Source organism: Tachysurus vachellii, chromosome 7 (genome assembly GCF_030014155.1).
Source record: "Tachysurus vachellii isolate PV-2020 chromosome 7, HZAU_Pvac_v1, whole genome shotgun sequence".
NCBI lineage: Eukaryota > Metazoa > Chordata > Actinopteri > Siluriformes > Bagridae > Tachysurus > Tachysurus vachellii.
In genome coordinates, this window is record NC_083466.1 from 24648829 (window position 1) to 24674087 (window position 25259).

The following is a 25259-nucleotide window of genomic DNA, read 5'->3' on the forward strand; positions in this document are numbered from 1 at the left end:
ATGTGTGACATTAGCAGAAAGCGATTTTAACATTGACATGGAGGATAAAAACAAAGAAAGAAAGCGAAGAAAGGCTTACGATAAGCTATCAAAACAGGGGTGGGACCCATTTGGGTTAGGGGCGTGTTTGTTTTGGTGATTTCAAATGTCAACATTGGCTTTCAAACAACAAAGACCCCACCTTTAATGTGTAGGAATTTCTCTGTCATTTCTCTTTCTAAGGAGAATAATCAACAACGACGATGAAATGCACAACAAATGTTTGTTTATAATGATTTATATTATTAACTTATTTTATTCTGCTTATTTACATATTTGACATGTCCTCAGACTTGGGTTCAGCCTGTGACTTTAAAATAAATAAGAAATATATTTTTTAAATATCTGCAAAAGTCTATAAAGCCACACACCTAGCTTGGGGCACAAGCTATTTTTCTGGCATTTGTCAATTTCAAAGAAATTTTTGGGAAATATTTTAAATAAAGAATAAAAAAAATATTATAAACAAAGAAATATTTTTATATAATAATATATAATAATTAAAAAAAATAATATATAATTTTTAAATAATTTATTATATATATATATATATATATACATATATGTATATATATGTATATATATATACATATATATATATATATATACACATATATATATCAAAAAGATTATACAGGGCATTAAATATAGTTTTGATTTGATTTGCGTTTGATTTGATTTTCCAATCACAATTAATATGAGCAAATCCTTTTCCTCTCCTCAGATGCTAAATCTGTTTGTGGCTGTGATCATGGATAATTTTGAGTATCTGACACGGGATTCCTCCATTTTGGGGCCGCACCATCTGGACGAGTTTGTTCGGATCTGGGGGGAGTTTGATCGAGCAGCATGGTGAGTCATAAGAAGTGAATAAAGATTAGATTCATAGTCATCTAGACCCTGGGGGGTGGTGGGGGGGTGGTGGGGGGTTCATAAAACTATCATATCTCCCACTGCTAAGATTCCAGACCTGGTCCTTGTGTATATATTGTTATACCATTTCCCTTGTTAAATCATGTTCCGACTAATCGTCTAATAATCTCATTTTTTTTAATGTTCAGTGTTTTGGGGTTTTTTTTTCGCTGTTAAAGGTTAAGCTAAAGTCGGGGGTCCTTTTAAAAACTTCGATATATCTAGGAACGCCGTAGCCGTCGTATTATTTTCCTTTCAATTTAAATGTTATTTTTAAACACACTTTTAACCTGTTCTCCCACTGGGCGCGTTCACACACTCTGCAGATGTGGGGAAATCCTTTGAAGAAAATCCTGAACACTTAACGAGAACAGCGTGAAAAGGAACTGATAAGCTCCTAAATGGGATTTTAGCAGCAGTGGCACAGTTGGAAAGCCAATTCTGCAGCTTTTTATAAAGGCTGCTGCCATGGTTATACAAACTGTGAAGGACAAGAAAGGAATATTATAAGGGATATAAAGTTTTATACACGAAAGGAACGTAGTGTTTTAGTACAACATTACCAAATCATGATTAAACACACATTTTAACTGAATTTGTTTCCTTTTAATTTTTTTTTTTGCAGCGGTCGTATTCATTACACTGCCATGTATGAGATGCTGACTCACATGTCGCCTCCTCTCGGCCTGGGGAAGAAGTGTCCTGCTAAAGTAGCCTACAAGGTGGGATAGATGCTATAATGTTTGTTCAGTGTTTCTGCACTGTGAAGCTCTGAGCTTGTGCTGGGGCAGTTGTTTATCTGGGAAGGTGCTAACACATGTAGCTGTTTTGTGATGTCTGAATGCACAGAGGCTGGTACTGATGAACATGCCTGTGGACGAGGACATGAGCGTTCACTTTACCTCAACACTGATGTCCCTGATCCGCACTGCACTGGATATTAAAATTGCCCGAGGTGAGAGAGAGAGGGAGGTGTGTGTGTGTTTACAGTACGTGTGTGTGTGTGCAATACAGTCATGTAAGTGTGTGTGTGTACACAATACATGTGTGTGTGTGTGTGTATGTGTGTGTGCAATACAGTCATGTAAGTGTGTGTACACAGTACATGTGTGTGTGTGTACAGAGTACATGTGTGTGTGTGTGTGTGTGTGTGTACAGTACATGTGTGTGTGTATGTGTGTGTGTGTGTGTGCAATACAGTCATGTAAGTGTGTGTACACAGTACATGTGTGTGTGTGTACAGAGTACATGTGTGTGTGTACAGTACATGTGTGTGTGTGCAATACAGTCATGTAAGTGTGTGTGTGTACACAGTACGTGTGTGTGTGTACAGAGTACATGTGTGTGTACAGTACATGTGTGTGTGTGCAATACAGTCATGTAAGTTTGTGTGTACACAGTACATGTGTGTGTACAGTACATGTGTGTGTCTGTGAAATACAGTCATGTGTACTGGTCACAGTACATGTGTACGTGTGTACAGCACATTTGTGTGTGTGTGTTCAACACATTTATGTATGTGTGTGTGTACAGTATGTGTGTGTGTATGTGTACATTCGTGTGTGTGTGTTCAGTACATTTATGTATATGTGTGTGTGTACAGTACATTTGTGTGTGTGTGTGTGATCAATACGTTCATGTATTTGTGTGTACGTGAGGGTTTGTGTGTGTACAGTACGTGTGTGTGTGTGTTTATGTGTGTACGTGTGTGTACAGTACATTCATGTGTGTGTGTGTACTGTGTGTGTGTGTGTACTGTGTGTGTGTGTTCAGTACATTTATGTATATGTGTGTTTGTGTGTACATGTGTGTGTACAGTACATTCGTGTGTGTGTGTGTACAGTGTGTGTGTGTACAGTGTGTGTGTGTGTGTGTGTTCAGTACATTTATGTATATGTGTGTTTGTGTGTGTACATGTGTGTGTACAGTACATTTGTGTGTGTGTGTGTGTACAGTGAGTGTGTGTACTGTGTGTGTGTGTGTGTGTTCAGTACATTTATGTATATGTGTGTTTGTGTGTGTTTGCAGTGTGTGTGTGTATGTGTGTGTATGTGTGTGTGTGTGTGTGTGTGTGTGTGCAATACAGTCATGTAAGTGTGTGTGTACACAGTACATGTGTGTGTGTGTAGTACATGTGTGTGTGTGCAATACAGTCATGTAAGTGTGTGTACACAGTACGTTTGTGTGTATGTGTGTGTGTGTGTGCAATACAGTCATGTAAGTGTGTGTGTACACAGTACATGTGTGTGTGTATGTGTGTGTGTGTGTGCAATACAGTCATGTAAGTGTGTGTGTGTACACAGTACATGTGTGTGTGTGTACAGAGTACATGTGTGTGTACAGTACATGTGTGTGTGTGTGCAATACAGTCATGTAAGTGTGTGTGTACACAGTACATGTGTGTGTGTACAGAGTACATGTGTGTGTACAGTACATGTGTGTGTGTACAGTACATGTGTGTGTGTGCAATACAGTCATGTAAGTGTGTGTACACAGTACGTGTGTGTATGTGTGTGTGTGTGTGTGTGCAATACAGTCATGTAAGTGTGTGTGTGTACACAGTACGTATGTGTGTGTGCAATACAGTCATGTAAGTGTGTGTGTACACAGTACATGTGTGTGTGTGTACACAGTACATGTGTGTGTGTGTACAGAGTACATGTGTGTGTACAGTACTTGTGTGTGTGTGTGTGTGTGCAATACAGTCATGTAAGTTTGTGTGTACACAGTACATGTGTGTGTACAGTACATGTGTGTGTGTGCAATACAGTCATGTGTGTGTATGTGTACACAGTACATGTGTACGTGTGTACAGCACATTTGTGTGTGTGTGTTCAATACATTTATGTATGTGTGTGTGTGTACAGTATGTGTTTGTGTATGTGTACATTCGTGTGTGTGTGTTCAGTACATTTATGTATGTGTGTGTGTACAGTACATTTGTGTGTGTGTGTGATCAATACGTTCATGTATTTGTGTGTACGTGTGGGTTTGTGTGTGTACAGTACGTGTGTGTGTGTGTTTATGTGTGTACGTGTGTGTACAGTACATTCATGTGTGTGTACTGTGTGTGTGTGTGTACTGTGTGTGTGTGTGTGTGTGTTCAGTACATTTATGTATATGTGTGTTTGTGTGTGTACATGTGTGTGTACAGTACATTCGTGTGTGTGTGTGTGTGTGTGTACAGTGTGTGTGTGTGTGTACAGTGTGTGTGTGTGTGTGTGTGTTCAGTACATTTATGTATATGTGTGTTTGTGTGTGTACATGTGTGTGTACAGTACATTTGTGTGTGTGTGTGTGTGTGTGTGTGTGTGTGTGTGTGTGTACAGTGTGTGTGTGTACTGTGTGTGTGTGTGTGTTCAGTACATTTATGTATATGTGTGTTTGTGTGTACATGTGTGTGTACAGTACATTTGTGTGTGTGTGTGTGTGTACAGTGTGTGTGTGTACTGTGTGTGTGTGTGTGTGTGTTCAGTACATTTATGTATATGTGTGTTTGTGTGTACATGTGTGTGTACAGTACATTTGTGTGTGTGTGTGTACAGTGTGTGTGTGTACTGTGTGTGTGTGTGTGTGTGTTCAGTACATTTATGTATATGTGTGTGTGTATGTGTGTGTGTGTGTGTGTGTGTGTGTTAGTGTGTAGAATGAAGGAGCACATGCTGTCTGTTTGTTTATAAAATAACAATCGGGTGTGTTCTCAGGAGGAGAAGACCGAGTGCAGCTGGACACTGAACTGCAGAAGGAGATCAGTGTGATTTGGCCTCATCTCTCCCAGAAGACTTTGGACCTGCTGGTGCCAATCAATAAAGGTGATGCCCAGGTGCCCGTCACTTAGGCTGATCATCACTGGCCCTGTGCCCTTCTTAATACACACAACTTAAACTTATTTCTGCTGCACAGTGAGTCAGACCCAAACCCAGTGTGTCAGAACAGGATGATTTACGGTTCAACACCATCTCCATGTGTCTGAGCAAATGATTAATGAACTCCATCATCAAAGCTTTTTATCAGTTTCAACTTTTTCATGTAGAGAATTAGTTTATATTTATAGGGAATTCTTGAATCTGGAGAAAATCTGGATGGATGTCAGTGGAAAGAGGAAACTGTTGCTCGGAATGAGACATCCTCCTCCGGTTTAACACGGGAGTGTGGGCTTCCCGAGGGACGAGTATAAATATGGAGCGAGATTAATGGAATAAATATGCAGAGCTACAGCGAAGATCGGTGTCAGATGCTGTGCACAATAATCTTTTCCCTGCTTCCTTTTAAGATGTACATAGAAATACTCTAAGCATTAAATCTCCAGGGTGATGCTGTAGATTACTGTTTGTACAGCAGTGACTATTAGAGTTGAATTGTGCGTGCATGTGTGTGTGTGTGTGTGTGTGTGTGTGTTCTCCCCACAGACACAGACATGACGGTGGGTAAAATCTATGCCTCAATGATGATCATGGATTACTTTAAACAGAGCAAAGCGAAGAAGTTGAGACGGCTGGCCGAGGAGCAGGAACGTGTAGGGATTCAAATTATTATTATTACACACTTATATTTGATTGGATAACAGTTCAAACCGCACGTCAAGAACTTTATTGAAAGCGTAATTTGAATACTATTCAAACTAAATACTCAGTTGATGTCAGTGTGAAGTCAGTGCAAGTTTGTTTGTTCAGCACTTTTAACAGTGATACAACAGTGTAAAATGCTAACCTTCAAAAATTTCAATGAAAATGATTTTTTTTAGAATATAATTCTATTTGTATTTATTTATTTAAATTTGGTTTTTAGATCCATCCAATAAAACCTTTTTCCAGTTTTGTACATCCTGAGGGACTTTTATTCAGATTTCTAATTTAATTGGCTTGTAAAATTTTTTTGAAAGAATTCAAAACATTACTTTTTTTAGATGTAGATATAAAACCTACATTAAATAATGAAACTATGCTATAGTTCTATTTATTTATTATTATTATTATTTTGGATATTATGTCCATCCAATAAAACCTGTCTCTAGTTCTGTACATCCTGAGGGACTTTTATTTAGATTTCTAACTGAAATGGCTTGTAAAATAATTTTGAAATAATTGAAACATCACTTTTTTTTAAACTAATGTAATACTACAAAAAGACATAGAAGAAAGTTTCAGGTTTTCTTCATACAGTCTTGTAATTCTAGCATGTTATTATTTTTAATATTTGATGACACTTCTGCTTCTGCACAGCTGAAACCTTTTATAAATGACTATATCGAGTGAACACTATGTCTCTCTCTCTCTCTCTCTCTCTCTCTCTCTCTGTGACGGACAGTCGAGAATTGCCGCCCTTCCTCTCATATGCCACAGCGCAGGCTCGGCTCTGTAAGTTTATTTATCTAAACCTGGACTGAAGTCTTTCAGTCATGACTGTTATTATCCTTCATCAGGATGACTTTGTTCTGTTGTGTCCAGTTTTGCTTTTTTTTTTGTTTTTTGTTTTGTTCAGTTTGTTTGGTTGAAATCTATTTGGCTTTGTTTTGTGTTTTGTCTGTACTGTTCTATTCACCTTTGTTTCATTTTGTTTTTGTTTGTTTTTTTACTTTTTTGTGCCATTTTTTTTTGTTTGGTTTTGTTTTATCCTTATTTTTTTTTTTGACATTGTTCTGTTTTGTTTTGTGTGCTTCTCTTCTGCACTGCACTTCAGTCTGTTATGTTCAGTGCTTATCTGTTTTGTTTTGTTCTGTTTTGTTTTGTTTCTTGTTTTTTTGTTTGTTTGTTTTTTATTATTTTCTCTTCGGTTTTGTTTGGTTAGTTTTTTTGCTTTTTTTTCCTGTTCACCAAACAAAACAGAACAGAATAAAAACAAGCTTTGTTTGTTTTTATTCTTTTATATTGCCGTTTGTTTGGTGCTGTTCTGTACTGTTCTGAGCTGATTGGTTTCATTTTATTCTGTTTTATTGTTTGTTTGTTTTTCTTTTCTGTGCTTTTGTTTTGTTTCGTTTTCTTTTCTTTTATCCTTAAAAATCCTTTTTTTCTACATGGTTCTGTTTTGTTTTGTTTGTGCTGTTCTCTTCTGCATTGTTTAAGTCTGTTTCATTTGGTTTGTTCTGTTCTTAATTGTCCTGGCTGTTCAACTATGTTAAGTTTTATTGTGATTCCATTTTAGCTGTTAAACACAAGTAAACAATGATAAACAAAACAGAAAAAAACTAAAAAAAAATAAAAAATAGGTTTATTCCGTTCTGTTCAATTGTTCCTTTTTTTTGGTTTTATTCTTTTCTCTTAGTTTTATTTGGTCTTGGTACATTCTGTGCTGTGCTAGCTGTTTAGTTTTGTTTGGAGTTTTTTCTGTTCTGTTTTGTTTTCTACTCTTTGCTGTTCAGAACGTTCGGAAGCAAACAAAACTGAACAGAAGAAAAACAAAAACAAGCTTTGTTTGGTTTAATTCTGTTATGTTCCATTTTGTTTTGTTTGGTTCTGTGTTAAAATTCTGTTTTATTGTTTGATTTTTTTTGTTGTCTTGTTTGTTTTTGTTTTGTTGTCTTCTTCTCTTCTGTGTTGGTCGGTTCTTTGTGATTCTTCTCTCTTTTGCTTGCACTTGCTCAGTCCAATGCAGCTGTGTTGTTCTCTTCCCTTTCTGCTCAGTTTTTACTTCTGTTCTATTCTTTTCTGCCTTGTGCTGTACAGTGTTGTTCTTTTGTTTTGCTTCGTTTATATTTAAGCTCTAGTAATTTTATGAATTTTAGTCTGTGATTGATTTCAATGTCCGAAATAAGATTGAACGTAAGAAGTGTCAAGTTTTAAGCTAGGTTGTGAGCGCTAATTCAGTTTCATTTTAGCACAAAAAACAAAGGCTATTAGCACGTATCAAACCTCACACATCCGCCTACGTGTCAGAGCTGAGCACGGTCAGGTCCAGAGAGCTGGAATGGAGCGATGGCTCTCTAGGCTGCAGAGGAGTGGAGTGTGAGCACACATCACGAACGAAAGAAGAGAGAGAAAAAAAAACACGTCACATGTTGTGGTAACACAGCAGCAGTATTAATAGTGTGCCTACATTATCCCAAGGAACCAGTTAACTTTTCCTTAGGCTTAATCTGAAGACTTGTCAATAAATTTCCACTCTGTTTGTTCCTATGTTTAGGACCAGCGGTGGGTTTGTGGCCCTGAGCCCCATCTCACCCCAAGAGCTCTTAATGAAGCCGCCTTCAGATCACGGGGAAGAAGGTGAAGACTATCAAGTGTCCATGGTGAGTTTGATTCCTAAAAAAACAAGGATACAATTTCAGTAATTAATTATTACTAAGAATTTAGAATTCGCATTATGTAAATGTTTGTAAACGTAAACGCAGACATTAACCCCAGATCAAGAGAAAATATCCTGTCCGTCCTTGTTAATTATAAGCCCCGCCCCTTTCACTTTTCACCACAGAAATGCTCATCACCAACTTAATGAGCAGTGTGTAAATGTGTATTTGGTTAAATAAGGTCCGTCTGTTTTCCAGAATTCTTGCTTATCTCTTCTAATTTGCCACAAATTACATGATTCAGTCTTCGTCGTCATCATCATCATCATCAGTGAAAGCTTTTTGAACTGGTTCATTTAGGGGCAAGTTAGTTCATTTTGTTAGTAATTGCTGAACTATTACCATGATCAATAGTTCCCACTTTATAAAATATAGTATTTGTCATAAACTAAACAGTAAAAGGTTTTATGTAGAAAAGTTCCTTTTTGCCCCTGCACAGATATTTGATCTAAAATGAGTCAAGACTCTGTTGGCTTTCAGAAGTAGTTTCTTGCTTGTCCACCAGGGGGAGCTGGCAAGTGGTTTATTTGTGTATTCACTGTGTTATTCCCTGGTGGGCGGTGCCATGCCCTTTCCCAATCGCTTTCCTGCTCTCTCTCAGCTCTATTATATACATATAATGTGTATTAGCCGTAAGGCCGGACGCCGTGTTATCCAGGTTATTACACCAGATATGTTTTGTTTAGGTGATCCATTCTTCCATGTCACAATTATGATTTGTCTTTGTTACGTCTCACGTCAGTTGTGTTAGTTTTCGTGTGTTAAATAAAAGCAGTGCACACACTGAATCTAGCAAGTGGGTCTGTTCTGCTAAATGACGGACTCGGTTTTGATCCCCACCGTTTACATTTCCAGCATTTAGCAGAGGCCCTTATATACAGAGCGACTTACTTTTTCATCTCATTTTATACAACTGAGCAATGGAGGGTTAAGGGTCTAGGGTCTTGCTCAGGGGCCCAGCAGTGGCAACCTGGTGGATGTGGGAATCAAACTCACAACCTTTTGATTGGTAGTCCAGCACCTTTACGTTACAGAGACTTGTGTTTGGTTGGAGTTTTAGTTGAAGTTGAAGTTTTAGTTGAAGACAAACACCTTCACATTGTAGATCATAATAAACAAACACTTGGAGACATGACAAAGACATTCAACGCTGAACATGAACACAAAAAGAAAAAGTTCAGTAATTGGCCTAGAAGTAAAACGAAAAAAGCAAACCACTCAGTCCATCATTCTGATATTTCTTCTATGGAAAAGAACCTAAAGAAAGAAAGAACTAAGGAATGAATGAGTAGAAGAATAGAGAGAAGGAGGCTGATGTTATAGATGGTGTGGTGTGATGTTGAACAGGCTGATGAGCAGGAGATGGATGGATTGTGGGAAGAGGAGCAGCCACCTGAGCGTCTTTACCGCCCAAGACACAAAAGCTACAAAGCTGCAGGTGACATGACATAGACGCCTTCAGCTTTACATTATCACGCATGAGGATAAAAGAATCCCTGTGTTGGATTTATCACGTGTAATGTAACCCGATTCATGCTTCTCAGTGTCCTATTCAGAGCAGCAGGCAGAAAGAGGGCGAGCTAAGGAACAGCGCCACCTGCTGTCCCCAAAGTCGACCCGCTTCCACTCAAACGAGAGGAGTTCCAAGTCCTGCTCTCGTTCTCCCAGTGAGGAAAGACGACATGGACACACTCGGCAGGTAAAGACCAACAAATATACAAGGTGACTGTGCTTAGGTGTGTAGAAACCTGCAGCCTATTTATACTAAAGAGCCAGAAAATAATCATAACAATGATGAGAATAAATATTAATACAATTATTAATACAATAATTATTGTACAATAATACAATAATTATGTGTTAATTTTTTGTAATGGACATAATATAATGGGGTTTTTTTAGATTGCTTTTAGTTTTTTGTATAGGTTTGTTTTTGGTTTAAAATGTAAATTAAATTTAACATATTATTATTATTATTATTATTATTATTATTATTATTATTATACTATACACCTGATGAATTTGACTTTTTCTAGATTAATGTCATTAAACTCATTTATTCTTGTTATCCACAACATTAAATAATAATGAATAATAAATTATTCATTAATTAAAACATTTAAATAAATTAATTCTTCAACGTTCTTCAGCTTCTTCTTCTCATTATTATTATTATTATCATTATTATTATTATTATTATTATTATTATTATTACACAGATTCTACTATACTCCTGAGGAACTGGACTTTTTATTTGTTTGTCCACAAAATTAAATAATAAAAAGAATTAATTAATACATTTAAAAAACGTAATTAACAACAAACAAATTATTTTTCAAAAACCATGTGTGTGTTTGTGTGTGTGTGTTTTTAGGGAAACAGCTCAGACAGCCCCGTTCCCTCCACCTCAGAGTCGAGCACACCGAGCACCAGGCGTCGTCTCTCTCAGACTCCGACTCACTCGCACCCACACGTCTCCTACTCACCGTTAGTGTGCCACACTCATCCTTCCTCGCAGGCCGAAGATGAGGAGGAGGAGCGAGGAAGAGTTTCTCCCATCCTGGGCTGCTGCAGCAACGCCTTATGGGATGAAAACGTAGAAGAAGAGGAAATCCGAGTGGTCGCTGTAGATGAAGAGACGGAGCAGGTCGAAGGGGACGAGTATCTGGGTTCAGGCGCTCCTCGGTTCCCTTCTGAACCGTTCCTCGCCCTGCAGGACGAAGAGCACAGCCCTGATTCATCAGCCATGGAGACTCTGACGTTTGAGGCCGCTGTGGCCACCAGCTTGGGTCGCGCCAACACCGTCACGGCCTCCATGCGCACGCGCGCACGCCTCGGCTGGCACGTCCCCAACGGGCACTTCCGCAAACGCCTGGCGCAGAGCGTCTCCATCTCGGCTGGCGAGCCTCTCAGTGACACGGAGGACGACAAATACTAACTACCGACCAGAAGAACTCTGGAGAAGGACGCTGAACCCTGCGACAGCAGCGTCTGAGCTGCGTTGTTGAATATACTCTACGTACAAGTCCAATGTTATCATTAAAATGGAGGAGTGCTATAAGATTTTCACCTTTTTTAAACATATAAGCAGCTGTCTTGTCTTGTTTCTAACAGAGAAAAAAAAAACACTGTACAATCCTAAACCAGACTGAAGAGCTTCATTGTCTGTGGGAGATAAATGAACTCACACTGTCGCTGTTTTACACTCTGACATGCTAAATTTCACTTTCTTTCGCACGGTTTCCGATCACACTAGGCTACATGTTGCAAAATGAATGTAATGAAATGCAATTCAGTTCCATGAATTCAGTTCTACCGGCTCGTTCATTTTAACCCCCATGTTTACTCTCCACGACACACCGACGCACAATGCGCGTGCGACACCTTGCGACGACATATTTTTTGTGAGCTCAGAATTAAAGCCTAAATGCATCTACTGTGTTGGATTCATTTCCCGATTTCTAAACATTTGTACAATCTGAGAAAATAAAAAGAAAGCAACTGGACACCAGATAAGATGGTGGTGTTTGTTGTGGACGTGTGTCGGTGTAGCGTTCACCGCAGTCGCTCTTCGGTATTAAACCAAAAGGGTCTCTGCTATTCAGAATCTTAAAATAGTTTGTAATTAAAATTTCATTCGTTTTGTTCCATGATTCCACTGAGGATCTCTCTCTCTCTCTTTCTCACTCATTTTCTACCGCTTATCCGAACTACCTCGGGTCACGGGGAGCCTGTGCCTATCTCAGGCGTCATCGGGCATCAAGGCAGGATACACCCTGGACGGAGTGCCAACCCATCACAGGGCACACACACACACACACTCTCATTCACTCACGCAATCACACACTACGGACAATTTTCCAGAGATGCCAATCAACCTACCATGCATGTCTTTGGACCGGGGGAGGAAACCGGAGTACCCGGAGGAAGCCCCCGAGGCACGGGGAGAACATGCAAACTCCACATACACAAGGCGGAGGTGGGAATCGAACCCCCAACCCTGGAGGTGTGAGGCGAACGTGCTTCCACTGAGGATCATGAAGAATTAATGAAGAAAATATGAAGATTCAATTCAATTCAATTTTAGTTGTATAGCGCTTTTAACAATGGACACAGATTTATAGAAATCTAAAAATTTTGAATAGAAATAACAAATTTTAAAATTGCAGTTTAGATTTACCCCTAATGATCAAGCCTAAGGCAACGGTGACGAGAAAAAACTCCCTGAGAGGATATGAGGAAGAAACCACGAGAGCAACCAGACTCATCTTGGGTGACACCGGAGAGTGTGATTATGAATAACTGTATATATTCAGGTGGGGTTGTGTAACCAGGAGCTTTAGCATCAGCATAGTTTCTACGATTTGTATAGATTTAACCTGCTGAAGCCACCAAAAGTTCAGCGATGGAGAGACGACCGCCGCAACAGAAGTTCAAACCCGACGCTGTGGTCCATGTATTTATTCTATATATCCAGTTTGATGAATGTTCATCTACATATCGTCCTCGATCACAACATTTTCCAAGCATTCTGTTGAAATATTAATAACCAGCAAATTGTTAATTATTACACCCGCTGATCAAAAATGACTTGAACTACAACAAGCACTAATAAAGGCTCCTCCCCCACCCCAAAGGCTCCTCCCCCGCCCCAAGGCTCCTCCCCCATGGGAGGAGCAACAGACATGACGGTTAGGTGGTTTTCACACTGAGATTTAACTTGGTTTGGTTTTAGACTCACGTGATTCTCTCGAACTTTAACGAACGTGCATGCAGAACACCAACATATAAACTTAGCATTTTTTTATTGTTATTATATTGGTGCGTTTATTATGGTACATTCTGTGTCCCAAAACCCTTCCTGTGCCCTGCAGATTACTTTACTTTCACTAACCCTGCTCTGTTTTAGATTAAACTGCCAGGGTGAATTCAGTTCAATTCCATTTCAATTCACTCACTCATCTTCTACCGCTTATCTGAACTCACACAATACGGACAATTTTCCAGAGATGCCAATCAACCTACCATGCATGTCTTTGGACCTGGGGAGGAAACCGGAGTACCCGGAGGAAACCCCCGAGGCACGGGGAGAACATGCAAACTCCACATACACAAGGAGGAGGCGGGAATCGAACCCCCAACCCTGGAGGTGTGAGGCAAACGTGCTAACCACTAAGCCACCGTGCCCCCCCATTTCAATTCAGTTCATTTTATTTAGCACTTTTAATAATGGACATGAACAGAAATTGTAAAAAAAAAAATTGTAAAGTTTACAATTCAGTTGCTGTTTATGCTGTTTATATAAATTCAGTTAACATTTATCCCTAATGATGAAGACTGAGGTGACGGTGGAGAGGTAAAACTCCCTGAGATGGTATGAGGAAGAAACCTTGAGACGAACCAGACTCAGAAGTGAACCCCATCCTCATTTGGGTGACACTGGACACTGGACAGGAAATAATATAAATGTAAATAATGTCCTTTCTACAACAGTTTATAGTCGAGCTAACACTAACACTAACTTAACACTAATTCCTTCCTACTGAAGTCTTCAAATCTTCATTGTGTAAGCGACCTTAATGACAAGGTTGCCAGGTCTGGGATATTTAATGCACATATTTAAATACTCCATTTTAAGTCTAATATATTTTCTGTAGTATAAGTTCAGACAGTGTGTCCACGATCCACAGAACCAGTTCAATTATAAGATAAGATCTCTACTAAAGTGATGGAAAAGCCCAAGTGTGGAGAAAGAAAGGATCTGCTCTCTTGATGACCCAAAACATTACTTTAATATCCAGATTAATTCAGAAGAACTTCATGATGCAGTGAGACGATGACCCGAATAAAAAAACAGATATTTTTTAAATAAAATAAAAGCTAATATCAACAATAAAGATGTTAAAATCATGTTAATTAATAAAGAAGTTTGTATTATATGGTTTAAAAAAATCTGTAATGAGACACTAATTTAACATTTGTGGAATAAACATTTGTATGTAGATTTTTCGAACATAGGAAAGTCTTCAGAACAGGGGTTTGTGTTTTCTGGTCTTTCTGTAACATGAAAGTTAGTTAGTTAGTTAGTTAATAGTTAGTTAGTTAGTTAGTTAGTTAGTTAGTTAGTTACACTTCAAAACTTCAAGCAACAAATTTCTGAGCAAATGTGTTTATAGCTGCTGTAACTGTAAATAACTGACATAATATATAATACAATATTCTTTTATTTATTTAATAAAAAGAAAAGGTATAATACTGTGGTATAAGGAGAATAAAATATTCTGGCACGTGCTGGTTTTTTTTAAGCCAATAAAAAAGTTCTTCTGTTGAGAAAATACATATGGTAGTTGGGGGGGGGAATTGTTTATATTGAAGAAATCAAGAAAAACTAAAAAAGTATGTATTTTATTTTATTTTATTTTATTTTATTTTATTTTATTTTATTTTATTTTATTTTATTTTATTTTATTTTATTTTATTTTATTTTATTTTATTTTATTTTCCGAAGGCTTTTAACGTGAAACCTGGATTACTTCCGGTAGTCGTCCCGGAAGAGGTAATTCAGTGAGCAGTAGTGTTTCTACGGCAATGAGTTAAGGCGCTGCTTCTGTACAAATGATTATGTAGCTTAAATATTCATTGGGGAAAAAGCTGCATGTTATAATCTGTCTTAGTTATACAGTGTTGGTTCACTCAGGTCTCAGCGCTTAGATAGAAGACTGTAAACACTTTAATGGCGACTGCAGGAGCATCAAACGTGGGGGACATTGAAGAAGACGCCTCACAGCTGTCTTTCCCCAAAGGTTGGTGTAATAAACGAAGTGTTTCTGTTTACATGTAAACGTTAATAACTGATTTCATGACGGACGCAGAGCTTCATATCGAACCTGAAGTTATTCACGCTACGGTTGGGTTTCTGCGCATGCGCAAATCACCGCGACTCTCTAGTGCTTTGTGTATACTTTTATATATATACATGATTGTAGGTCAAGTCAAGAAGCTTTTATTGTCATTTACACCATATATAACTGTTACAGTACACAGTGACATGAGACAACGTTTCTCCAGGAACGTGGTGCTACATAAAACAAGGACAGAGTTATAAGCACTTAGTAAGTTAGTGCTAGCCACATAAAGTGCAACCTGGTGCAAACAGTGCAGGACAAAAGACAGTGCAGGACAGAAGACAAGAAGACAGTGCAGGACAGAAGACAAGAAGACAGTGCAGGACAGAAGACAAGAAGACAGTGCAGGACAGAAGACAGTGCAGGACAGAAGACAGTGCAGGACAGAAGACAAGAAGACAGTGCAGGACAGAAGACAAGAAGACAGTGCAGGACAGAAGACAAGAAGACAGTGCAGGACAGAAGACAAGAAGACAGTGCAGGACAGAAGACAAGAAGACAGTGCAGGACAGAAGACAGTGCAGGACAGAAGACAAGAAGACAGTGCAGGACAGAAGACAAGAAGACAGTGCAGGACAGAAGACAGTGCAGGACAGAAGACAAGAAGACAGTGCAGGACAGAAGACAAGAAGACCGTGCAGGACAGAAGACAGTGCAGGACAGAAGACAGTGCAGGACAGAAGACAAGAAGACCGTGCAGGACAGAAGACAAGAAGACAGTGCAGGACAGAAGACCGTGCAGGACAGAAGACAAGAAGACCGTGCAGGACAGAAGACCGTGCAGGACAGAAGACAAGAAGACCGTGCCGGACAGAAGACAGTGCAGGACAGAAGACCGTGCAGGACAGAAGACAAGAAGACCGTGCAGGACAAAAGACAAGAAGACCGTGCAGGACAAAAGACAAGAAGACCGTGCAGGACAAAAGACAAGAAGACCGTGCAGGACAAAAGACAAGAAGACCGTGCAGGACAAAAGACAAGAAGACCGTGCAGGACAAAAGACAAGAAGACCGTGCAGGACAAAAGACAAGAAGACCGTGCATTCAAACAATACAAGACAATACACAAAAGCAGCTCTGACGAGTGTAAATACTGTTTGTTCCATATTGCGTGTGCAGAAATACGGGAATGAACACATTAGTATTATATCATCAGTTACATGGATGTATTGTATATTTGAAGAGTGTGTATATGGTGTAGGTCAATGCAGTCCACACAGTTGAGTGTTGTGTGTGTGTGTGTGTGTGTGTGTGTGTGTGTGTGTGTATTGTGTATTGTGTTCAGTTCAGTTATTAAGGAGTCTGATGGCTTGTGGAAAGAAACTGTTACACAGTCTGGTCGTGAGGCCCGAGTGCTTCGGTACCTTTCTGATAATGTTACAGTTAAACCTAAATAACACAAGAACTCTGTTCCTTGCTGATTTCTCCGCTGTCTGTTTCTGGCAGAGTTTGAAAATTCAGAGACTCTCCTGAACTCCGAGGTCCACATGCTCCTGGAGCACCGAAAACAGCAGAACGAGAGCGCCGAAGACGAGCAGGAGCTCTCAGAGGTCTTCATGAAGACGCTGAACTACACGGCTCGCTTCAGCCGCTTCAAGAACCGCGAGACCATCGCCAGCGTCCGCAGGTCCGAGACTTACCGCAGTCGTCGTCTGACTGTTCCATATGTTATCTGATCTAATGTTAAGCTTCAGATGGTGCAGAGGTAGTTAGTGGTAAGTGTTTAGGAGGAAGGGATTTATACTTCTGCCACGACTTCAAGCTGTCTTGTATAGATGCTCTGTCTGAACACCTGTATATGTCAACGTACACTGGGGTCAGGCACCAGAATTTACAGATAAGGGGATTGACGTACTGAGCCGTTAGCCACTAAGTCACCAGAAGGGATTTTCCTCATCTAAATGAAGTGATGTATTAAATCCACACTACATTTATATATAGAGGGAAAAAACAGGAAGCCTGCAATCCAACAGGGTCAAACTAGCCATAGTCATTATCAGCTTCAGTATCATGATTCTAGATTTCTGTTAATATATCTGATCTATAATGTTTGTGTCTCAGTCCAAGGTTCTCACATACACAAGTGTGATCAGTGATACGTGTTCATTTTGCTGTGTTTTTTTTTTTTTGTCCCCTGCTCGCTGATGATACTGATGTTCATCTTAAATATTTGACATCGAAGCAAGTTTCACTGGTTGTGGAAATGAAACCGATATTCAAACGTCGTTCATTTATTTCTAAATGAAAATAAACACACTGGAGTTTTTTGTCTAAATCCCGTTTCATTTAAACTCTTTTTCGATCCTTTTGTTTCTGACAGTTTGCTCTTGCAGAAGAAACTACATAAATTTGAGCTGGCTAGTTTGGCCAATCTGTGTCCCGAAGCTGCAGAAGAAGCAAAAGCGCTCATTCCCAGGTATTTATTTAGGTATTTATTCTAAAGTGTTTAGTTAAAAAAAAAAAAAAAAAAAAAAAAAAAGCTTTTTAAACATTATTGCTAATCAGACTGCAAGGAAAAAACTCTTGCAGGGGAAAAAAAAGAGAATTAAAAACTTGTGTAAATTAATGTCATGAATTTATATTAGACATTGGGGTGTTTTATACAGATAGATATATATATATATATTAGTATTTTGTTTGTCAAAGAAACAATAAGAAAAATATAAGAAATTTTTATAACAATTATTGTAATTTATTTATATATATATATATATATATATATATATATATATATAGATATATAGATATATAGATACACACACATACAGTCAAATGACTGTCTACAAATGAAAGTCTATTATTAAATATGTTAATAGTGGTGTTAAACCCTGTATGAGGACTGTCTCAATGTATGAAAATTCTTTAGCATTCTTTAGTATTTTTATATATTTAGAAATCTGATTCACTTTTTCTTCGTTCTTCGGCAGCTTGGAAGGTCGATTCGAGGATGAAGAGCTGCAGCAGATTCTGGATGATATTCAGACCAAAAGAAGCTTTCAGTATTGATTTCTTCTTTATGTTGTATTACAGTCACAGCCCAAACTGTGCAGTAAAAGACTGATTTTTTTTTATACACATATACATATTTTTTTTTTCCCGCTTGTTGTTCTGCCTTGTCGATCACAGACCGATCCTCCATTCCAGATGTTTTAGTACTAAATTCTCCATTTGTTGTAGATACGTTGTTTACTACTCTGAAAATAAACCTGATGTTTGTACTGGTTTGTTTTTTTGTTTCCCTGGTTGAAAATATTCAGCACTAAAATATTATGTACATACCAAAAAAAAATGGATTTCGAACTCCTTGTTTTCTCAAAATCTGGGCAAAAGTTTAGATGCGGAGTGTCAAAGGTTAAGGAATGAATTGAATCAGATGGTTGAACTGAATCAGATGATTCATTTTTTATTTTATTTTAAGTGGAAATCTACATGAATTTGTGAAATTGCAAGCTTTTAAACTCCTGAAGACACACATCTAATGACTTTGAACGGAAGAGAGCGTTGTGTTGACGTCACACGACACGTCCCGGCACCAATCTGCTGAAAATCTGAAGTAACTTAGAAAAATAACAACAACCTCCGCCAAATATCTCCAGCGTTTATTTCTGCGATTCCAAACCCACTGCTTTGGGAAATTTGGAAAAACTGCCGCTTAATTAACAACTTTTTCCTCTCTCTGTGTGTGTGTGTGTGTGTGTGTGTGTGTGTGTGTGTGTGCAAACATGCTTGCTATTAATATATTTCTTCCCAACAGAGTGTTTCTACTTAAGGATACCTTAGTTTGTGTCTACTGATCGGAAGGTTGTGAGTTCCAATCCCAGGTCCACCATGTTGCCACTACTGGGCCCCTGAATTCAGTTGAAATAAAAATGCAAGTCACGCTGGATAAGGGTGTCTGCTAAATGCCCTAAATGAATGTTCACACCAAAACACACCCAGGGAACTAGATTCATCAGGCTGGATCACATCATCAGGTTGTCCTTTATGTGTGTTTCGATGACGTGCGCGACAGCGACCTTTAGCCGTTATGTGTGCACGTGTCCAGTGAAAAAACTTTATGAGAACTTTAATTAGTTTTATGCTAACATGGTGCAGAGACTTTCACCTTCATCCCGTATGATATAATCATTTATACACCAATACTGAGACGGGAATTGAGAATATTAACTGGAAATTGGTTTGGACTTCAGTACAATAATAAGTATTGCATTAACAATAAAATTAGTGAAGTATATTTTAAAATGATACACCTAATTTATTCAACAAATCAATTTCTACAAAGATTTCAAATATAAATATAATATAAATACAGAATCTGTGGTGCACCTTTTTTTATTGCATGTTAAAAACACTTTTTTTTTTTGATTGATGTCAAATATGTTTTTTGAATCATTATGTGGGAAAAAATTAACATACAGAAAAAAGATGTTATTTTTTATGATAAAAGTAAAATGGCGAAATGTCATATTTTTATTTTGAATCTTTTTATTTTATTTGGAAAGTTTGGAAAGTGGTCTGAAAGTGTTATGAAAAGAAACCAAACATTTTCTATTTTATGCTGGAAATGAAAACATATTCTGAAACTTTTGAGACTCACAAGCCGGAAAACTATCAAAACTATGGACTTTTACAAGGCTGTTCATTTAATTCCTCTTTTCTAAATGAATTGTATTACTCGATACCCCTTCTTTGTATTTTATTTTTTTCTTTCCTTTATGCTATGTTACTATTTTAAGATTTAAATAATATGGCATTGCATTTTGTTATCTGTTATCACCTGATATTGAAACAATTTAAAATAAATGAATAAATAAAAATAATTGCATTATCATTAGACTACTGGTGACTTAAGTTCTTTATAATATATGTATATATATATATATTATTTTTATTTTACATGTTTATACACCTTGCAGATTTTAGCTCTAACTGTACTGATAAAAGGCCATTAGAAAACTATTTTAAGTATAAGTGTTTTTGTCCTTTCTATGTGGTTTACAAAAGAAAGTGGGCGTGGCCTGTGTGTTCGGGAGGCGGTTCCTCATATGAATATTCATGACTGTCCGTTTCCTAAACTCGCATGTGTTCTTTGATCTCTATCAGCTTTCATATTATATTTTATTATTTTTTTAATACCTTACATAAATGTTTAAATACATGTTTGTTGATATTAAAACATGTTTTGGTTGCCGTTAAAAAAATTCTAACAATAATAATAATAACGAACCGGTAACTTTGTACTGTACCCACAAAACCACGCGCACGACCAAATGTGGTAGGAGATTTCGCGCATGCGCACTGGAGTTTCAGCAGAAGCTGCGGTGTAACATGGCGACGTACGTGGACATTCTGAAGAGCGAGTTTCCCGAAATTGACACTGAAGTATTTAACTATATCACTGGTGAGTCCTGCGTGGGGAGAGATAAAAAACGTTCTATATCACTGACGTGACAAGACGGTACATTATAAACTGTATATAGTTATGAAGTAGCTAGTTAGCTAGCATGTATAGCTATACGAACAGGGCTGGTTAGTTCTTCTTCGGTGGTTTTGCTGATCTTAGAATCATATCACGTGCGGAAGTTGGAAATTTATAATGTGTAGATCTGATGATGTTATATGCGCTTCCGGATCACTCGGCTTTTAGTGGGTGAGAGCTAAGTTAGCTAAAGCGGTTAGCATGCATGCTAAATAAGGAAACGGGAATGAGATCAAATCAAAAGGTTTATTTTATAGTCTAGGAAAACAGAATGTCCGAGTGTTTCGCTTTCTTTATTATAATAATAATAATAATAAATTATTATTATTATTATTATTATTATTTTATTATTAGTAGTATTATTATTAGTGTTATTATTATTTATTATTTATTATTTACTTTTATTATTTCATTGTATTTACTTATTTTATTATTTTTTTTTGTTTATTTTTATTTATTTATTTTTATATATTTTATTTATTTTTATTTATTTATTTTAAAATATTTATTTATTTTTATTTATTTATTTATTTATTTTTAGATGTCTCCGAATAGCGTGCTGTGTCCTCGTTTATCATGATATTGATATCTTCCTGATGTTTTCATGGCACAAGCAAAAACATATGACGTGTGAATTAAAACGTCTGAGTGGCGTAACAGAAAAGCGTCGGTCCTGTGATGCTCTCTGGGTGGGCGGGGCCTGCGCACGCTCCGTCTTGTCAATCACAGCAACAGTAGCCAATCATAGGCATCTGTGAGATTGTGGATGACGAAGAGGGCAGATAGCACGTGTTAGTAGGAAGCAGGTGAAAACAAATATTTAAAGTGGATTCATTTCTGTAGCTACTGTAATAGCAGCTTCGTCTGGCATGACACGTGATCACGTAATCAGTGTGAGATGGAGCAGTTTTTCTCAGTGAAGGATAAAAACAGTGTAAAAGATAGAACCCTAGATTTGATCCTCTTTTGAAGTTAGAAGCAAAAAGTTAAAGACCCTTAAGTGACGTTCAGTGAAGCAGACAGTAGATTTCATTGGTTTAGTTTGTGTGTTTTGTTTATGGCTATGTGAGCGTGTGGTGATGATTTCTGTCATGTGATCATGTTGCTGCAGGAGTGCTGGATAGCGGAGGCTCTGATTTTGAGGATGGAGAGGAAGTTTTTGATGCCGTCGGTGGGGTTCTACAGGAAGTAGCAGCTGACAAAAATGAAGACGATGTCCGAAACATCTGCTTACAACTGTTTAATACGCTGAAGATGTGAGTCTGACAGTCTGACTCACTGATGCGCCCTCTGGCCCACTGGCATGCCCTCTGGCCCACTGACGTGCCATCTGGGGCGCCCTCTGGCCCACTGACGTGCCATCTGGGGCGCCCTCTGGCCCACTGACGTGCCATCTGGGGCGCCCTCTGGCCCACTGACGTGCCATCTGGGGCGCCCTCTGGCCCACTGACGTGCCATCTGGGGCGCCCTCTGGCCCACTGACGTGCCATCTGGGGCGCCCTCTGGCCCACTGACGTGCCATCTGGGGCGCCCTCTGGCCCACTGACGTGCCATCTGGCATGCCCTCTGGCCCACTGACGTGCCAGCTTGCATGCCCTCTGGCTGTATTGCTTGATACCCCTTATTTGTATTTTATTTTTTTCTTTCCTTTATGCTATTTTACTATTTTAAGATTTAAATAATATGGCATTGCATTTTGTTATCTGTTATCACCTGATATTGAAACAATTTAAAATAAATACATACAAATTAATAATAATAATAATTGCATTAGCATTAGACTACTGATGTGTCTCTGGCCCACTAACATGCCCCGTGAACCACTGACGTGCCCTCTGTTACACTGACGTGCCCTAATCCACTGGCAGACTGCCAGCAGGCCCTCTGGCCCACTAACAGAAGCTCTGGCCCACTAACAGACGCTCTGTTACACAGACACACCCTGTGGCCCCCTGACAGACGCTCTGACCCATGGACAGATGCTGTGACACACTGAGAGTCTGACAATCTCTCACACTAGCACTTTAACCAACCAGAACAAAGTGCAAGGAGTTATTCTTATGTTTTATACATTGTGTGTTGATGTGTTTTTCTCTCTATCTCTCTCTCTATCTGTCTGTATTTCTTTCTTTCTGTCTGTTTTTTTGGGGTTGTGTTTCTCTTACTGACTCTGCCTCACTGTCTCTCTTCTTTTCTCTTTTTTCAAATACTTTTTTCCTGTCTGTTTTTCCTCAGCAATAACTGTCACTCGAACCAGAGGCAGGTGCTGCTCGATGCTCCGGTGCAGCTCTCACAGATCTCTGCAGAGTCAGGTGAGTTCATCCGTTTTTTAGTAGATGCAAAAAAAAAAAACAAAAAAAAAAAACAAAGTGCTGCTTTTAATCTGACCTCACGCCTGCTTCTGTCTGATTTAATTTGTATTTGTAGAGTCAGCTGTTAATGACGTGCAGGGCATTTGGATGATGAAGAGAGCTCAGGGCACGGTATGATTAACACCTATACAGCCTCTTTCACATACTTGACCAAACAGGTGCACACGATTGGCTAGTGTCACTGTGATTGACAGGTGAGAGTGGTTAAGCCCCTCCCACTCAGAGGGCTTGACTGTTTTTGGCCATGAGCGAAAGCTTTTCAGGAACCTGTCTTTAACTCTGTCAGCTGTCTAACATATCCACCAGCATTAACCCAGATTTTATTCACGTTGTTTTACATCTTTCCGATGTTTTCATTCACTCAGACTGTGGATGCCAAGAAGCTGGAAAAAGCAGAGGCCAAGCTGAGAGCTAAGCACGAGCGAAGGAACGAAAAAGATCTGCAGAAACCCGCAAATCCACTGTAAGCGCTTGGATTTCTTCAGGGCTGAGCCACACGATGATAAGATTTAAGTATCACTGTACACTGTATACAGCTAGGGACAAAACTTTACACACCCCGTGCAGAATATCTCTTAAAAGCATTTTGCTGCACGTCCTACTGCTCACAGTCGTGACTAAAATTTCTATTTTGTTGGTTAAAGGTGAAAAGAAATCGAATTGCTCTTTGTTGAAATCCAGTACATTTTAACGTGTGTGTGTGTGTGTGTGGATCAAAGTTTCCTGATGTGTGTGTGCGAGGAATAGTCTCCTGAATACAACACACTGCTAAATACAGGTAGACTGAACTGGTTTACTAAATGATGACCAGGGACACATGCATTGTTCAGAACTAGGCTGTGAATTATTTTACCCCGTCACCTGCCCCTCAGTGTCCTGGAGGAGGCTTCAGCCAGCCAGGCTAGCAGTAAGAAGGAGAGCCGTGTGGACGTGTCTGGGAAGAACCGCAGCTACGACATCAGGATCGAAAACTTTGATGTGTCGTTTGGAGAGAGGTGAGGAGCTCACACACACATAAGTGACGTGACATACGGCTAAGTACGGTGACCCATACTCAGAATTTGTTCTCTGTATTTAACCCATCCAAAGTACACACACACACACACCATGAACACACACCCGGAGCAGTGGGCAGCCATTTATGCTGCGGTTGGGGGGGTCGGTGCCTTGCTCAAGGGCACCTCAGTCGTGGTAATGCAGGCCCGAGACTCGAACCCACAACCTTAGGGTTAGGAGTTAGGCTCTCTAACCATTAGGCCATGACACACACACGTACACACACATACACACACACACACATACACACACACATGCACACACACATACATACACAAATATACACACACAGATATACACACATGTACACACACATATATAAACACACATGCACATACACACGAATCTGTCACACATACATACATATACATACACACACATACAAATATACACACACATAGACACACACATACATACATATACACACACACATACACCTATGTACATATAGATACGCATACACACATATGCACACAGTCACACACTGCTCTCTCTCTCTCTCTCTCCCTCTATATATATATATAACGTCCTGTCATTTCACTACGAAAGCCGAAAGTGTAAACTCCATTGTGTTGAAGACTTTCCTGAACCTATGATGGTTATGAAGCTTGTGATGTTCAGTTCATCATTTATTAAACGGTCTTCATAACTGTGTACCAGTAGATGGTGGAAGTGTAAACCTTTTCCTGTTTATTATTGACTGTTTGTGTAAATGTAGCTGTTGTACAGCAGAGTGTTTTTGAGCCCTGAATAATTCAGCGATATTTCTGAAGCGGTCTGCTTATTGTCGTGTGCTGGTGTTTTCCGGTGCGCCGCAGGTCTCTGCTGCAGGGAGCCGAGCTGTGTTTGGTGAGCGGTCGCAGGTACGGTCTGATCGGGAGGAACGGCCTGGGCAAGACCACGCTGCTGAAGATGCTGGCGAGTCGCAGTCTACGTGTTCCAGCTCACATCTCCATCCTGCACGTGGAGCAGGAGGTGGCGGGAGACGACACGCCGGCGCTGCAGAGCGTACTGGAGAGCGACACGGTCAGAGAAGAGCTGCTCGCCGAGGAACGCTCACTCAACGCTCACATCGCCAACGGAACGTGAGTACAGGAAGGGTCATTATTGTAAATTAAAATCATAGGGCTGAGTCTAGAGAAGCACATCAGAGTAAAAGAATCTGTCGCGATCCTGTAACAAATGGAAATTTCTACCATAATTACTGCTTGATCT

General features: G+C 39.1%; 3 protein-coding genes across 3 annotated transcripts in view; all 3 read left to right on the plus strand.

Annotated features, from left to right (window-relative positions):
* cacna1eb (calcium channel, voltage-dependent, R type, alpha 1E subunit b) overlaps positions 1-11724 on the plus strand; it is a 72965-nt gene extending 61241 nt beyond the window's left edge. Inside the window, exons 36-45 of the mRNA XM_060875088.1 lie at positions 764-891; positions 1577-1673; positions 1801-1906; positions 4656-4763; positions 5361-5467; positions 6259-6308; positions 8071-8176; positions 9581-9671; positions 9778-9932; positions 10608-11724. Coding sequence (XP_060731071.1) covers positions 764-891; positions 1577-1673; positions 1801-1906; positions 4656-4763; positions 5361-5467; positions 6259-6308; positions 8071-8176; positions 9581-9671; positions 9778-9932; positions 10608-11171 — 1512 coding nt within the window. The 3' untranslated portion in view covers positions 11172-11724. The remainder of the gene's footprint in view (positions 1-763; positions 892-1576; positions 1674-1800; positions 1907-4655; positions 4764-5360; positions 5468-6258; positions 6309-8070; positions 8177-9580; positions 9672-9777; positions 9933-10607) is intronic.
* A 3061-nt stretch (positions 11725-14785) lies between these two features.
* polr2d (RNA polymerase II subunit D) lies at positions 14786-18355 on the plus strand. The gene is made up of 4 exons (XM_060873526.1): positions 14786-15036; positions 16584-16764; positions 17458-17553; positions 18065-18355. Exons 1-4 carry the CDS (start codon positions 14967-14969, stop codon positions 18141-18143), a joined length of 426 nt encoding a protein of 141 aa, XP_060729509.1. The 5' UTR covers positions 14786-14966; the 3' UTR covers positions 18144-18355.
* Positions 18356-20405: 2050 nt separating this feature from the next.
* The window catches only part of abcf3 (ATP-binding cassette, sub-family F (GCN20), member 3), a 12014-nt gene continuing 7160 nt past the window's right edge, over positions 20406-25259 (plus strand). The window contains exons 1-7 of the mRNA XM_060875089.1: positions 20406-20538; positions 21728-21872; positions 22852-22928; positions 23044-23099; positions 23354-23451; positions 23861-23983; positions 24863-25129. Coding sequence (XP_060731072.1) covers positions 20466-20538; positions 21728-21872; positions 22852-22928; positions 23044-23099; positions 23354-23451; positions 23861-23983; positions 24863-25129 — 839 coding nt within the window. The 5' untranslated portion in view covers positions 20406-20465. The remainder of the gene's footprint in view (positions 20539-21727; positions 21873-22851; positions 22929-23043; positions 23100-23353; positions 23452-23860; positions 23984-24862; positions 25130-25259) is intronic.

Coding starts and splice junctions, on each gene's coding strand:
- polr2d (XM_060873526.1), top strand. CDS start 14,967: ATGGCGACTGCAGGAGCATCAAACGTGGGGGACATTGAAGAAGACGCC. Junction 16,765..17,457: donor ACCATCGCCAGCGTCCGCAG/GTCCGAGACTTA, acceptor TGTTTCTGACAG/TTTGCTCTTGCAGAAGAAAC. Junction 17,554..18,064: donor GCAAAAGCGCTCATTCCCAG/GTATTTATTTAG, acceptor GTTCTTCGGCAG/CTTGGAAGGTCGATTCGAGG.